At 34.1% G+C, this 16,696-nt stretch overlaps 1 protein-coding gene across 1 annotated transcript; it reads left to right on the top strand.

Annotated features, from left to right (window-relative positions):
* Positions 1-110: 110 nt before the first annotated feature.
* On the top strand, positions 111-15,007 carry LOC134269038 (NADH dehydrogenase [ubiquinone] 1 alpha subcomplex subunit 6-like). Its single transcript, XM_062751262.1, has 3 exons — positions 111-192; positions 2,840-2,955; positions 14,738-15,007. Exons 1-3 carry the CDS (start codon positions 111-113, stop codon positions 14,867-14,869), a joined length of 330 nt encoding a protein of 109 aa, XP_062607246.1. The 3' UTR covers positions 14,870-15,007.
* Positions 15,008-16,696: the final 1,689 nt, after the last annotated feature.

The raw sequence follows: 16,696 nt of genomic DNA, 5'->3' as shown, positions 1-16,696 counted from the left end.
CCTAGGTAGTGTCTAGAATGAACTTGAAGAGTGTTTAAAACCTACTGCATTTACCGGTAGTTTCACTCCAAAGAAAGGTCCTTTTCGCAAGACAGGCCAGAATATCACGTATGGCACGGACAGTCAACAACAGGCAAGTGGTAGTGGTCACAATAGGGAACAGTCTAGAGGGAGTTCTGGTTTTTAAGTCCGGTAAACCCTATATGAATAAAGGAAAGAATCAATTCAGGAATTAATTCAAAATTTCATATAAGCATTTAAACGTTTCTAAAAACTAATAATGACATTCACAAGGGATTTAATATCGCGGAAAAATGATAAATTGCGAACATTGCAAAATTAAAACCATCGTGATTATTTGTTAATCTATAGTATTTATTAATTAGTTATCTCTGATAAGATAAATTAATAAAATGTATGATATTTTGTACTATTCAAATGAATTCTAAATATAGATTATGTGTAGATTATGCTTAAAGGAATTCCCCATTTTCAAAAGGTGAGTTATTTCCCCTAAGGGAACTCTTTTACTGTGTTTAATACGCATCGCTAAAAAAAAATATTCCCGGAGTTCTTGATGTAAATATGTTCATGGTGTAATGACTCTGTCATATGGAAAAATGTTATTGTGTTTGTGAATAAAAAGAAATCTTAACTGATTCGTTTTTTTTTTTTTAAATTGACCACTCATAGTCTCTTTCTGGATTTGTATTAATCTGTATAGTAGTATAATAAGGCGCTGTGTACCCCCCCCCCCCCCCCCAAAAAAAAAAAAAAAGAAAAGAAACAAATTACTGATAAAATGCTGATACATATTCGAATAGACCTTTTAAAAAAAAGCTAATTTTGGTAGTGGATGTTCTGCATACGGATCATCATTTTTTAAAAAAGGGGGAACAAATTTTTAGTTATAAATTTTTTACAATTAATGTAGCCTGCTGCAGCCATATTTTCTTTAAATTTCTGGAATTTTTTTGAGACTGATGACATGTCCTTCTACAGTTTTACCCCTGATATTGCTGCATATACAGCAGTAGTTCGTCTTCCGCGACCGATACCAACAAACTGCGTTAATTTTTGCTCGATTGTATGTCATAACATAGACCTTTTACTTATTAGAACACATTTGGTGACAGTTAAAGGCCTATTGCATTTGAATTAAGCGTGTTTCTAGAATTTTTTATTTGTAAAATAATTGATTCAGTGTATAATATTAAAACTTTGAATGAAATTCTAAATGAATAATTTAATCTCATCAGTCTGACTAAAGCCAGCCCCTACTATTATGTTTATTCACCAATCAAGGGCCCACAGGGGGCATGAACAATTATTACAAAATGATAACATTGATTACAATTCTATATTAAGGATAATGTAACATGACTTGTGATTAAGTTTGACATTAGAAGTGCATCACCACACTGGATCAAAAGCATAGAAACCATAGAATGAAAAAAGAAAACACAATTAAATAAAAATGATAATATAAGGAAAATTAAAAAAAAAAAAAAAAAAAACATATCACTTCGTTACCTACTAAGAAGTGATATAGTAGGGGCTGGCTTTAGTCAGACTGTTAATCTCATGTGCTCATGTAACGAAGAAAGACTAATTAAAATAGCATCGACCTGAATTCGTGTTACATATGTCGTATAAAGTCTGATCTGCATTTAATCAAAGTTTTAATGTAGGATCTAAGCATATGTACATGTATATTCCCGAGTAAAATACACAGTTTGTTTTAGATTGATCAGAAATTGAAGCAGAAACACGAAATTGATACAATAATTTCCAGGATTTCTCGTTAATTAACAAAAAAATTTTTTTTAAGTGTTTTTTTTTTTTTAATCCTTTCAGTGTAAGTACACGTTTTTTTTTTTATAAGTTATTCTTTTTTGCAAAGTGTGTAAAAACAATATCAGAGAGAGAGAGAGAGAGAGAGACTCTTAACCCCGTGTAACAGACATACCCCGTAATTTTATTGAATTCACAATTAATAATTCTAATGATTTTTAATTTTCACAACTATGGTTCATATTCAACTGTTCAACCCATTTACATATTCGTTCATATTCGTTATCTGTACCTGTACGCACGGGGGGGGGGGGGGGGGGGCAAGGGCCTTAGCCCCCCCCCCCCCCTTTTTTCCCAATATTACTTTTTCTATTGAAAATGTTCATTGATAGACAGGTTGCCACCCCCCCCCCCCCCCCCCTTCCCCACACACACACACAGTTTTATACGGTAAAATTATACAAGGGAAATGTAATTGTATAAAGGGAAATGGTACTAAAATAAGTAACTTTTTCAACTTTTGGCAAGGTTTTTTTTTTGCTTGTCAACTTTTCCAGGAAGAAAAAAATATTTCTTTGCCCCCCCCCCACTTTTAAAGACGATGCTACGTGCCTGGCTAATTCGTACATTATAGCTTTCTAGAAGGGGGGGGTTAACAGACCCTTTATAAATTAATTTATTATCTTAAAAAAATGCAAAACCCTTTCCTTCTTTTTAAAAATTTTTTAAAAACAGCGTGTAAGTTGTTCATTATGTTGTGGGATAATCGCAACGCGTAGTCCGCGGAAGTTAGGCTAGTATAGAAGAGTTCCGATTTTGAGGGGGGATAACTCACTTTTGAAAATGGGGAATAAGGTTGAACTCTTGTGGAAGTGTTTTGGAGTTTATTTGCAAAATTAATTTGTAAGTATAGTACTTAGAGGCTTCAAATAGAGGTGATAGGTTTTACAATTTATCAGAAGAGCAGTTCAAGGCCCTTGGGCCCCTTTTTTTGGAAATGAGAAATTTTTTTTTTAACTGCATGGTTGTATTTCTCTTCTTCCAGTTGCTAAGTTTAAGCTAGATGTCACAGAACAAGAAGCCTATGCAAAGCTCAGGGAGGAGTTCATTAAAAATAAGCATGTCACGGATTTAAGAGTTGTTGATTTACTGGTTGTAAAGGTAAGATAAATAAGTGTGTTTTCTTTGTCTTTAAAGACAAACCAAACTCACAATGTATATAGCTAGACTAGCAGAAAGTTCAAATGATACCCTCTATCACATTTTGTCCATCTGTCCATCCATCTGTAAACATATTACATGTACTATCTGACTTCTTCAAACCACCAATTTCAAAAACTAGCCACAAATTTTCAAACACAGAAAAAATGTTAATGAGTAAGAGGATGATGATAAATAACTAATAAAGAGGAAATTAAAATAACTGACAGCAATAGTCATACATTTACAATGAACCACAAATGCCAATTTGTAACCACGCATTTTTTTTTTTTTTCAAATATTCAGTGCATTTAAAGCAATATGAGCTGTATTTTTGAGAATTTTATTTTGCGGTAAAAAGTGTTATTATGATTAATCTGTAGTAATCTAAACCCTTATGATCAATAAAACCAAAAAAAGTTTAAAAATGGTTCAGAAGAAATATGTCTGTACAACCGAATATAGTATTATATAAGAAATCATTATTGTACAGGACGACAATAATTCAATTTTGCTTCAATCAACGTGTATAAAAAGTTCTTTCATAGCAAATATGAACAACAGAAGTTTTTAATTGTTCTATTTTCCTGTCATTGAAATAGTCAATTACAAATTTGCAACATTTTTTTCCGATGTCAAACATGCAGCTCTTATTGCTTTAATAGAAATATATATTTAATACAAAATCTAATCTTACATAACTAAAACCGATAGGTAAGGACATCAACTTTTATAAATATTTTATTTAAAATGTAACTGAATCATTTTTTAGCAATATCTAAATAAAATGAAAAACTATAGGTTGATTTGTAAGAAATATTTTGCATATAAGTTTGACTTAGCTAAGACCTAGCTTAGTTCGTTTTATGTTACGGTTTAAGATATACATGTACTTAAGTTGTACTTCTACAGGTCCAAGAATTGTGCCTAAAACATACTTATGACCCTACGTAAGTCAAAATCTTAACAAACTTATATGGTATGAACCCCTGGTATATTATTACTACAGGTACTGTAAGTCTACCTGGTTTGTTCCCGTTTTGCACACATTTAATTACAGATAATTAAAAAATGTGTGAAAAACGGGAATTTGACCAGGTGAGATAATTACTTAATTGCTATAGTCTATACTATACTTGGCTTAGCAAGTATGTGAAAGATGAACTTATAGTGAAAAAATAAGAGAACAAATACAAAGTTAATGTATTTGATCCGATGATCTTATTATAACATCTTTTCAAATTAATTTTTATTCACTATTTTCTTTATTATATGTTATATCTTTAATTCATTTAGAATTATATCAAGATTTAAAAGTACATATTCTTTTTTAGAAATTGGACTTAATAATAAATAATATGAAACAAATATTAATTATTTATTCAATAAAACTAAATATTTTCCCATAAATATATATATAATTTCAATAAAATGCTTATAAAATTGTATTAAACCTCTTAAGAATACATTAAGCTAAATCAGGTATTCACAGGTAAATCCAGGTAAATCCAAAACAGAAATCAGACTATAATTGCTATCAAAACACAGTTGTTCTATACTAATTACCAAATGTGTGCAAAACGGGAACACACCGTCTACCTCTACCCATTAAAGGCCCCTTAATTGAGTGTGATAATTACTTGTTGGTTTTGTCCAGTAGCCATTCAGGGAATATACAAATTAAACAATTATGAGAACTTTACTTTTTGCACAAACTCAAGCCCATGCCACAGGTTGTAGAGCTGAAACGGATGTTCGGACATTTGCGAATGAATAGTTTTTCGAGAATATTTGATATTCGAATGGAAAATTTTTATTTGAATATTCGGTCACATGTTCAATACCTGTATTTCATGCAATAAATTGTGTATCCAGAGTTTTTGATCATGGTAGGAAAAGAGGCATTTCTCTCCAAATGAAAGCAAATGCATGCATAAGGCAGATTGTAAATTTGTCCACATGGTACTACTGGCCTTATAAAGACGCAACGTCAAATTTATTTAATCATATTCATGGCAAACATTCATCAGCCTCATTTATCTCAGATATAGGCCTATCAATATGACATTGAGCGCAATGATTTTCACTCTCGAAAGTAAAAAAAAAAATTTATATTGTGCAGAGAAAAATACTCCGGATGAGCAAATAGCATCGATTGTTCAGATTTATAAATATAATTGCAGAAATTATTTTTGAACAGTATACATTATATCATACTTTTCTGAGAATGTTATATTTTAAATTTAAATATAGTAAGTTTAAATAAATTTACAGGAAACGTCTGGAAATGGACCGTTTTTTTTTTTTTAATTCTTTTTTCTAATTTAGTTTTTTGTTGTTGAAAATAAACGCGAGTCTTAATGTACATTGTACATGTCAGAGGACTTTGAACTGACATTCATTTCTTCCACCTTCTTAAATACATAAATATATAGTAATAAACAAAGGATTTGCAAGTATCTGAAAAGGCATTTTAACTCCTTTATTTAATTTCGAATACAAATCGAATAACAGTCACGAATATTCGAATATTGATTTATGGTATTCGTTTCAGCTCTAGTTATAATGTGCAGAAATGCCTTTTACAAAATTGTGAATTTTATGGCCCCAGATCAGGGGTTCTGGTGTTAGGGCAGGGCTTATTGATTATATAGTAAAAATATTTTTAGGTCTTCTGAGTAAACTCAGGTGACCTATTGCTATCTGTTTTCGCCCGTTCTTGGTTGTCGTGCTTTAACATTTGAACATTTTTAGCTTCTTCTCTGAAACCACTTTCCAAATTTCAGCCAAATTTCATTGCATCTATGGGTAAGGGAAACAAAAATTGTGAATTTCATATCCTCCCCCCTGAGGCCGGGGGGGGGGGGGGCAAAACCACTAAAATTAATGAAATTTTTAAAAATCTTCTTCTTTACTCTCTTGGACATCAAGCAGTCAAACAGTTAGCATGATTGAAATCAGTATTGAGTCCTCTACCAAAATTGTGAAATTCATGGCCCCGGGTAGGGTTTCTGAGCTAGGGCGGGGCTAAACAGGTTATATAGTGAAAATGCATTATTTCTTTGTTTTTTTTTCTGCTCCTGGGCTTTAAAAAGGGTCAGGGGTTCTGTTGCTAGGGTGGGGCTATATAGATTATATAGTGAAAATGCATAATTTCTTTAAAACCTCTTTTCTGTTTGTGGGCATTAAATAAACTAACCAAGTGCATAGTTATATTGAATAAGACTGCCTCTTCTCAAATTGTGAATTTAATGGCTCCAGGGTCAGGGGTTCTAGTGGTAGGGTGGGGCTATATAGATTATATAGTGAAAATACATTAACTCTTTGAAAATCTTCTCCTCTGCTCCTGAGTATGAAACAAACTAACCAAGTACATAGTTATGTTGAATAAGACTACCACTTCCAAAATTTTGAATTTATCCCCCTGGGTTGGGGGTTTTTTTGGGCGGAACTTTTATTGATTATGTAGTGAAAATCCCTAAAATTCTTTAAAACTCTTTTTTATGCACCTGGGTATTTAACTAAGAACTATGTACATAGTTATGCAGAGGAAGGATGTCTCTTTGAGATTTTTGAATTTCAGGGTCCCTGGGTTAGGGCTTCCTGTGTTAAGGCGGGGCTCTTATGTTTATATAGTAAAAATGCATGAATTTTTGAAAAACTTTTCCTTTGTTGTTGGGTATATATTGCCAATGATCTTAGTATATATTTATGACAAAAAAACCTGCTTCTTTAAACAGTTTATTACCTGGCCCCTGGGACAGAATTTGGGAGGGGGGTAACATAGTCTGAAATAATTTAATGCTTTGAAATCTGCACTTTGGTATTAATCAACAGCATGATGAAATAAATTTTTTTTAAAAATCCAAAATTTTAAAAGATGTGGCCCCCGGGTCAGTGGTTCCTGTGGGATGGGGGGTAAATGTGGACCCACCCTAACACAAGAAGCCCTGACCCAGGGCCCTGAAATTCATTAAAAGTGGAAATCATTTTCTCTTTGTTACCCTATCACCTTGGGATTAAGAACCAAAATAAGCACACTGAGTGTATAATTATGATAAGCAATGGCGCTTCTTTCCAAATTTTGAATTTCATGGCCTCTGGTTATAAAGCACAAACCAAATTCAGTTGTTGGAGAGTTGTTGCATGATACTCAGGTGACCTATAAGGCCTATTGGCCTCTTGTTTTTTAAAATCTTCTTCTCTGCTCCAGTTAGTTATTAAACAAACTAAGTATATAGTTATGATGAGCAAGAATGCCTCTTTAAAAGTTGTGAATTTTATGGCCCCAGGGTCAGGGATTCTGGTGTTGGGGCGGGGGTCTATCAAACATATAGATAAAAGGCAGAAATTCTTCGAAAAACTTCTTGTCTGCACCTGGGTATTAAACAAACTAGCTAAGAAAAGTTATGCTGAGCAAGAAAGCCTCTTCCAAGATTGTGAATTTTATTGCCCCAGGGTCAGGGTTTTTTTTCTGGTGTTGGGGTGGGCTCTATTGATTATATAGTGAAAATACATTTATATTTCTTTAAAAAACTTCTCTGCTCCTTTGAATTAAAAAAACTAACTAAGAACATAGTTATAATGTGCAAAAATCCTCTTTCCCAAAAATTTTGAATTTTATGGCCCCAGGGTCAGGGGTTCTGGTGTTGAGCAGGGCTCTATGGAACATATAAAGAAAATGCACTATTTCTTTAAAAATCTTCTTCTCTGCTCCTGGGTATTAAATAAATAACAAGTACATAGTTATAATGTGCAGGAATGCCTTTTACAAAATTGTGAATTTTATGGCCCCAGGGTCAGGGGTTCTGGTGTTAGGGCATGGCTGTATTGATTATATAGTGAAAATGCATTATTTCTTTAAAAGTCTTCTCTGCTTTGGAAACAGAATTCCCATATTGCTATGATGAGCAAGGGCCATTTTTCCTCGTGATTTTCAAGGCCCCTGGGTCAGGGGTACAATGGAGGGGGGATGGCTCTACTTATATACTGGAAATGAATGAATTTATATTTACTTCGTGGTAGTAATCAAAGATTTTTGATATAAAGCAAGGGTGCCTTTTCCAAAATTGTGTTATGTGTGGACCAAGGGTCAGGGGTTTCTGTGTGGTAGTGGCATTACTTATTATTGCTAAATATTACTGATTAGTCAAAATGTTTTTTTCTTTGTTCCCTTCTCTGTCTATGGGTGTTTTAAAATTATTAAGTAACCAAAGTAAGCATGCTAAGTGTATAGTTATAATAAGCAATGGTGCCTCTTTCAAAATTGTGAATGCCATGACATCATTTTCTTCTTGTTGATTGTAACAGTGCCTTTAAATATTTCATTTGCTTATGATAGATTTGATAATGACCAAGAGGTTTATCAATGTGTAAAACATTTGGGTTATATTTCTAAGCTGGTTCCAGTTGGGCTCAAAGTGGTCATATGATATCCGGAAAATCCATTTGATATTTAGGTGACTCTAAGGCATACAGTCCTTTTTTTATGAAATAAGTCTCTTTACTTCTGAAGAAATTTTACCTTTTTAGCTCACCTGAGCTGAAAGTTCAAGTGAGCTTTTGTGATCACATTTTGTCTGGCGTCCATCTGCCTGTCTATCCATCTGTCAGTAACCTTTTCACATTTTTGACTTCTTCTCCAGAACAACTGGGCCAATTTCAAGCAAACTTGCCACAAAGCATCCTTGGGTAAAGGGAATTCAAGTTTATTTAAATAAAGGGTCATGCCCTTATTCAGGGGGAGATAATTAAATTGTGAAAATTTGGTGGCATGTTTTAAAAATCTTCTTAAGAACCACTGGGAAGGAAAGATGAAACTAATGTGGAAACATCCTCAGGTAGTATAAATTTAAATTTGTTCAGATCATAACCCCCTGGGGTAGGGTTGGGCCACAATGGAAGACCAAAGTTTTACATAGGAAAAATCTTTTAAAAATCTTCTTCTAAAGCAACAAAGGCATGATTGATCATATATTTAAAGAAGCATTCTCGGGTAGTGCACTAGTGCAGATTCAAGTTTGTTCAAATTATGACCCCTGAGGGTAGGATGGGGCTACAATGGATGACCAAAGTTTTACATAGAACTAATTATAAAAAAAAAATCTTTTAAAATCTTCTCAAGAACAACAAAGCCATGACTGATTATTAGCTCTTCTGAGCCAAAGGCTCAAAGAGCTAATGCTATGGCCATTTGTGCGGTGTGCATTAACTTTTTAGCTCACCTGAGCTGAAAGCTCAAGTGAGCTTTTCTGATCAAATTTTGTCCGTCGTCCGTCTGTCTGTCCGTCTGTCTGTAAACTTTTCACATTTTCGACTTCTTCTTAAGAACCGCTGGGCCAATTTCAACCAAACTTGCCACAAAGTATCCTTGGGTGAAGGGGATTCAAGTTTGTTCAAATGAAGGGCCACGCCCTAATTCAAGGGGAGATAATTGGGAATTAATGAAAATTTGGTGACATGTTTTAAAATCTTCTTAAGAACCACTGGGAAGGAAAGATGAAACTAATGTGGAAACATCCTCAGGTAGTATAAATTTAAATTTGTTCAGATCATAACCCCCTGGGGTAGGGTTGGGCCACAATGGAAGACCAAAGTTTTACATAGGAAAAATCTTTTAAAATCTTCTTCTAAAGAACAACAAAGGCATGATTGATAATATATTTAAAGAAGCATTCTCGGGTAGTGCAATAGTGCAGATTCAAGTTTGTGCAAATTATGACCCCTGAGGGTAGGATGGGCTACAATGGATGACCAAAGTTTTACATAGAACTAATTATAAAAAAAAATCTTTTAAAATCTTCTCAAGAACAACAAAGCCATGATTGATTATTAGCTCTTCTGAGCCAAAGGCTCAAAGAGCTAATGCTATGGCCATTTGTGCGGTGTGCATTAACTTTTTAGCTCACCTGAGCTGAAAGCTCAAGTGAGCTTTTCTGATCACATTTTGTCCGGCGTCCGTCTGTCTGTCTGTCCGTCTGTCTGTAAACTTTTCACATTTTCGACTTCTTCTTAAGAACCGCTGGGCCAATTTCAACCAAACTTGCCACAAAGTATCCTTGGGTGAAGGGGATTCAAGTTTGTTCAAATGAAGGGCCACGCCCTAATTCAAGGGGAGATAATTGGGAATTAATGAAAATTTGGTGACATATTTTAAAAATCTTCTTCTTAAGAACCACTGTGCCAGGAAAGATGAAACTTATGGGGAAACATCCTCAGGTAGTGTAGATTCAAGTTTGTTCAAATCATGACCCCCGGGGGTAGGGCTGCCAAAATGGCCGACCAAAGTTTTACATAGAAATATATAGGAAAATTCTTTTAAAATCTTTTTCTCAAGAATGACAATGACATAATTCATCATATTTATATGGAAGCATGCTCAGGTAGTGTAGATTCAAGTTTGTTCAAATCATGACCCCCAGGGGTAGGGCGGGGTCAAAATGGCCGACCAAAGTTTTTATGAAGTCTTTTAGATATGAGTCTGCAAAACTTTGGAATTCTTTACCAGAATCTTTTAAAAATATTACTTCTTTTAACCAGTTTAAATCCAACATAAATAGTTGGTACGGAAATTGCTGTAATTGCTGTGCCTGTCGCTAATTTTATTTTTAGAAACTAGTAGACAGGGTTTAAGTTATTTTAGGTTTGTCAGTTTCAATGTGGTGAATACTATGTCATTGTAAAGCACCACGGAGGAATAGTGATATTTTAGTAGTGTGATATCGATGTAATTTTTAAAAACTGTTTTTAGTCTTTATCATGTTTTATTGTTGTATTTTATGTAACATTATTATGTAGTCGGAAAATAGCTCTTCAGAGCTAATGTTCTTTGTTGATGTACCCGACTTTAAATAAATATTATCTTATCTTATCTTACATAGAAATATATAGGAAAATTCTTTAAAAATCTTCTTCTCAAGAATGACAAAGCCATAATTCATCAGAGACACAGATGGAGATGTTAGGTAGTGTAGATTCAATTTGTTCAAATCATGACCCCCCTGGGGTAGGGCGGGGCCAAAATGGCCGACCAAAGTTTTACATAGAAATATATAGGAAAATTCTTTAAAATCTTCTCAAGAATGACAAAGCCATAATTCATCATATTTATATGGAAGCATGCTCAGGTAGTGTGGATTCAAGTTTGTTCAAATCATGACCCCCGGGGGTAGGGCGGGGCCAAAATGGCCAACCAAAGTTTTACATAGAAATATATAGGAAAATTCTTTAAAAATCTTCTTCTCAAGAATGACAAAGCCATAATTCATCATATTTCATATATATATGGAAGCATGCTCAGGTAGTGTAGATTCAATTTTGTTCAAATCATGACCCCCGGGGGTAGGGCGGGGCCAAAATGGCCGACCAAAGTTTTACATAGAAATATATAGGAAAATTCTTTAAAAATCTTCTTCTCAAGAATGACAAAGCCATAATTCATCATATTTATATGGAAGCATGCTCAGGTAGTGTAGATTCAAGTTTGTTCAAATCATGACCCTCGGGGGTAGGGCGGGGCCAGAATGGCCAACCAAAGTTTTACATTGACATACATAGGAAAATTCTTTAAAAATCTTCTTCTCAAGAATGACAAAGCCATAATTCATCATATTTATATGGAAGCATGCTCAGGTAGTGTAGATTCAAGTTTGTTCAAATCATGACCCCCGGGGGTAGGGCGGGGCCAAAATGGCCGTCCAAAGTTTTTAAAGATATATATAGGAAAATTCTTTAAAAATCATATTCTAAAAAATAGCAAATCCATGATTGATCATCGGACTACTTGATTTAAATTTTACAATAAAAAGCCATTTTCTACTTTTTCCTACCATTAGTGCTCAGGTGAGCGATGTGGCCCATGGGCCTTTTGTTAGAATATGGGCCATAACTCAAGAACCCCTTGGCCAATCAGTGTCAAATTTGTCACAGGGTATCCTTGGCCCAAGGGCTACCCTTTATACTAAAATAAAGATTGGGACTTTTAAACAAGGGGAGATAATCAGGAAAACAAAACCAAAAGTACTGGTTGCTAAAAAATCTTCTTCTGCAGAACCACCAGGCAGATTTTCACCAAACTTACATACAAGGATCAGGATATGTTGAAGATTAAAAATTGTTCAATGCATGACCCTGGGGCAAAGGGCGTGGTCTCAAGGTCACTTCAAAGTTGACCTAAATTTACAAATAATAAAAACGTTTATATTTTGCTTAATATTAGGATTAGGATCATCAAATCTTGTAAGTTGATGCATCTCAGGACTTCACATCATGTTAACTCAAAAGTAGGTCACGGTGACCTACTTTTCAAATTTTGTGGGCATTTGTTTTCAAGTTGATTTGAAGGCATATTTTGGGCACTTTAAGGCCTATGATCATCAAACTTTGTCAGTTGATGCATCTTGGGTCCTTGAACAACGTCAGCTTAAAAGTAGGTTGCCGTGACCTACTTTTTGAACTTTATCACTACTTCTTTTTAAAACATTTAATCCAATTATTTCAGACACTGAGAGGTTTAGAATCATCAAATCTTGTAAAATGATGCATCTTGGGACCTTAAAACATATTTATGGAAAAGTAGGTCACTGTGACCTACTTTTTGAATTTTGCAGGCATTTGTTTTCAAATTGTTTAAAAGGCATATTTTGATTACCTTCAGACCTAGGATCATCAAACTTGGTCAGCAGATGCATCTTGTGACTTTAAAAAATGTCGACCAAAATATAGGTCACGATGACCTAGTTTCAACATTTTATAGCTATATTTTAGTATCTTAGGTATTTATTGGCTTAGAATCATCAAACTTTGTGAGTTGATGCATCTTGGGTTTTCGGAGAGTGACGACCAAAAAGTAGGTCATGGTGACCTACTTTTGACATTTTATGGCTTTATTGAAGTATCTACGGTACTTATTGGCTTAGAATCATCAAACTTTGTATGTTGATGCATCTTGGGTTTTCGGAGAATGATGTCCAAAAAGTAGGTCACTGTGACCTACTTTCGACATTTTATGGCTATATTTTAGTATTTTATTTTAGGTATTTATTGGCTTAGAATCATCAAACTTTGTGAGTTGATGCGTCTTAGGTGTAGGTTTTTGGAGAGTGACGACCAAAAAGCTGGTCACGTGACCACTTTTACATTTTATGGCTTTATTTAAGTATCTACGGTACTTATTGGCTTAGAATCATCAAACTTTGTAAGCTTATGCATCTTAGGTTTTTGGAGAGTGACGACCAAAAAGCTGGTCACCGGTGACCTACTTTTGACATTTTATGGCTTTATTTAAGTATTACTACGGTACTTATTGGCTTAGAATCATCAAACTTTGTAAGCTTATGCATCTTAGGTTTTCTCAAGAATGATGTCCAAAAAAAGAGGTCATGGTGACTTAATTTTTGACATCTTATGGCTTTATTTAAGTATCTTAGGTATTTATTGGCTTAGAATCATCAAACTTTGTGAGTTGATGCGTCTTGGGTTTTCGGAGAGTGATGACCAAAAAGTAGGTCACAGTGACCTACCTTTGATATTTTATGGCTTTATTTTAAGTATCTTAGGTATTTATTGGCTTAGAATCATCAAACTTTGAGTTGATGCGTCTTAGGTTTTTTGGAGAGTGACGACCAAAAAGTAGGTCAAAGTGACCTACTTTTGACATTATATGGCTTTATTTAAGATATTCTTAGATATTTATTGGCATAGAATCATCAAACTTTGTAAGTTGATGCATCTTGGGTTTTCGGAGAATGATGTCCAAAAAATAGGTCACAGTGACCTAATTTTTTACATTTTATGGCTTTATTTAAGTATCTATGGTACTAACTGGTTTAGAATCACTAAACTTTGTTTGTTGATGCATCTTTGGTTTTTAGAGAATGTTGATCAAAAAGTAGGTCATGGTGACCTACTTTTGAATATCTCAAGTACTTTTTGGCTTAGAATCATCAAACTTTGTCAGTTGATGTATCTTGGGTTTTCAAAGAATGTAGACAAAAAGTAGGTCACGGTGACCTACTTTTAAATATCTCAAATACTTATTGGCTTAGAATCTTCAATCTTTGTTTATTAATGCATCTTGAGTCCTCAGAAAACTTCAATCTTAATATAGGTCACTGTGATGTACTTATGGTTTTTTATAGCTTTATTATTAAAAATATTTTCAGTCCTAATTGGCTAAGAATCATCAAACTTTGTCAGTTGATACAACTTGGGTCTTAGGATACTTTAAGTTAGAGGCTTCAAATAGAAGTGATAGATTGTACAATTTATCAGAAGAGCGATTCAAGGCCTGTATTTATACAGAAGCGTCCTCAGGTAGTGTAGGTTCAAGTTTGTTCAAATCATGACCTCTGAGGGTAGGATGGGGACACAATGGACGACCAAAGTTTTACATAGAAATATATAGAAAAATTTTGAAAAATCTCCTTCTCAAGAACAACAAAGCCATGATTGGTCATATTTATAAGGAAACATCCTCAGGTAGTGTAGATTCAATTTGTTGAAATGACTCCGGGGGATAGGGTGGGGAAAAATAAAAGTTAAAACTTTAATGGAAAAAAGCTATAATAAGTCAAAGAAATGTGTAAGCATCCTTTTGTTGATTCAAGTTAATTCAAATCATCCTCCCTTCACATTTAATAGGTTGGGACCACATGCTTTCAAAAATGGATATAGATTTTTGCTTTTATCATTGCCACAGTGCTCAGATGAGCGATGTGGCCCATGGACCTCTTGTATTTTACAGGGTCAACTGGCACTCTTAGATGCTGTGGAGGACTTTAGTCAGAAAACTCACTTGATGAAATACTTCAAAGACACACATAACCCAAGACCCACTGATTTCTTAGGAAAGTTTTATGCAGGACATGATCCTTAAACCATCCAAAATAGGATAATATCTATTTATCGCACACACTCACACACACACCCTTATACTCACAAACACATGTAGACATTGTTAACAGTGTTGTGTTTGTAGATATTCTCTCCATAGTAATAAAGCAAACTTGAAGTTTTTCTTCTTCTTCTTTAGACCACTTTATATAGGTCAAGTGAGATTTCTGATCACTTGTTTTCCATCTGTCGATCTAGCTGTCTGTGTGTCCGTCTGTCTGTAAACTTTTACATTTTCCTGAACCACTGGCCAAATTTTGACCAAAGTTCAGTACATGTACAGAGCTCCAGATAAAGTGTGAATCTGCAGAAATAAGCATTGAATTTTACAAAATACGCATTGGAAATTAAAACTGGGCATACAGTTATGCATTAGCAATAATAGATATTAAGTAATACACCACAAAAGTACTGCATACAATGTGCGTGCGGTGGTTTGTGGAATACAAGTACAACTTAGCTAATGATATGAATTGAGGTTAACTCGGTGTTTGATTTTTCTCAAAACAAAATACTGATTTCAAAGCATTTTAATGACCAGGAATATTCTCACTAGTAATGGCGAGGAGGATTTCCGTGAGAAAGAATCAAAGATTTAGATTAAAATTCACTTCTCATTTTATGTTTAAAATTCTTAATTTATTGACCAAGAGTTGTCTTAAATTCTCTAGAGTTCTCTGTTTAGTAAGCCACTTACACACGGTTTGTACCAGGGATTTATCTAGCTATTTTGTTTTACTACCGTTTTATATGTAAAGGGGAACGAGAGAGCCGCAGGCTCAATCTGAGCGCCGGAGGCGCGAGTATTTAATGGGGTCCGTGGGGCATGCCCCCCCGGAAAATTTTTAAATAAATGGAGCAAAATCCTGCATTCTTAGAGCTTCTGAGGGTCATTTGTAGACCTTTACAAAGACCACAAAAACTTCCCTTTTTAGGCAAAATACTAAATAACACACACACAAAAAATTTAACCAGGTCAGGACTTTATTTAATTTTTTCTCTAAATATCTATCACAAATCAATTCTGTTTTTCATGTTTCACTACTAACATTGTTTTTGTTGTTACTCCATTCTTCCGATTCATAGTGATATAAGCTCCATCTTACTCATCTACACTTTTCTTTTTAACTCTACAATCGCACGCCTATCTTTCGACATCATGGACTTGGCACATGTTTACCGATCAATATCAAATAAAAGCTTGAATAATATATTCTTTCTTTTAAAAGCGTTTGAATGACTAGGATGGTAAATTAGCTGTAAAACTTCAATCGGACAAAAACGGAAAATTTCAGAACGATGTTTTAAAATTCTCCGTTTAATCGGAGAATTTTCTATCTGAAAAAGGGGAATTTTTGCACCTTTTTCAAGAGGGGAAAGGTACTGTTTACCGGTAGTAAAAACAGCCTTGATAAATCCCTGTGTACATACTTTTTTCATGAGTTTATTGCCAATTTCTGATTTCTGTCAACTTACCATATTATTAAAGATTTTTTCTCTCAATTTCTCTTGTTATAATATCATCTTAAATGGAGGATAAGTTTAAAGTGCCAGCGGTAACTTTACCTACTGTATGATCCTCCTTGTCAAAAAAGAATGTTTCTCAGTTGTAGTCAGCCTTGTTGATATTTTCAAAATTTATTTAAATATAAATGCAGAAACTGACCTTTGTACTTTTTTCTTCTTCTAAAACACCTTTATTAACAAAATACTCTGAATTAATTTTACTGGACATCAAAATCTGCATTGATTTGAAATTCAGAGAGTAAATCCACTTTCAAATTAAAAAAAACTATCTGGAGCATCATGG

Source organism: Saccostrea cucullata, unplaced genomic scaffold, assembly GCF_032062105.1.
Source record: "Saccostrea cucullata isolate Sc308-1 unplaced genomic scaffold, CSIRO_AGI_Scuc_v1 ctg8679, whole genome shotgun sequence".
Taxonomy (NCBI): Eukaryota; Metazoa; Mollusca; class Bivalvia; order Ostreida; family Ostreidae; genus Saccostrea; species Saccostrea cuccullata.
This window is presented reverse-complemented; position numbering and strand designations above follow the sequence as displayed.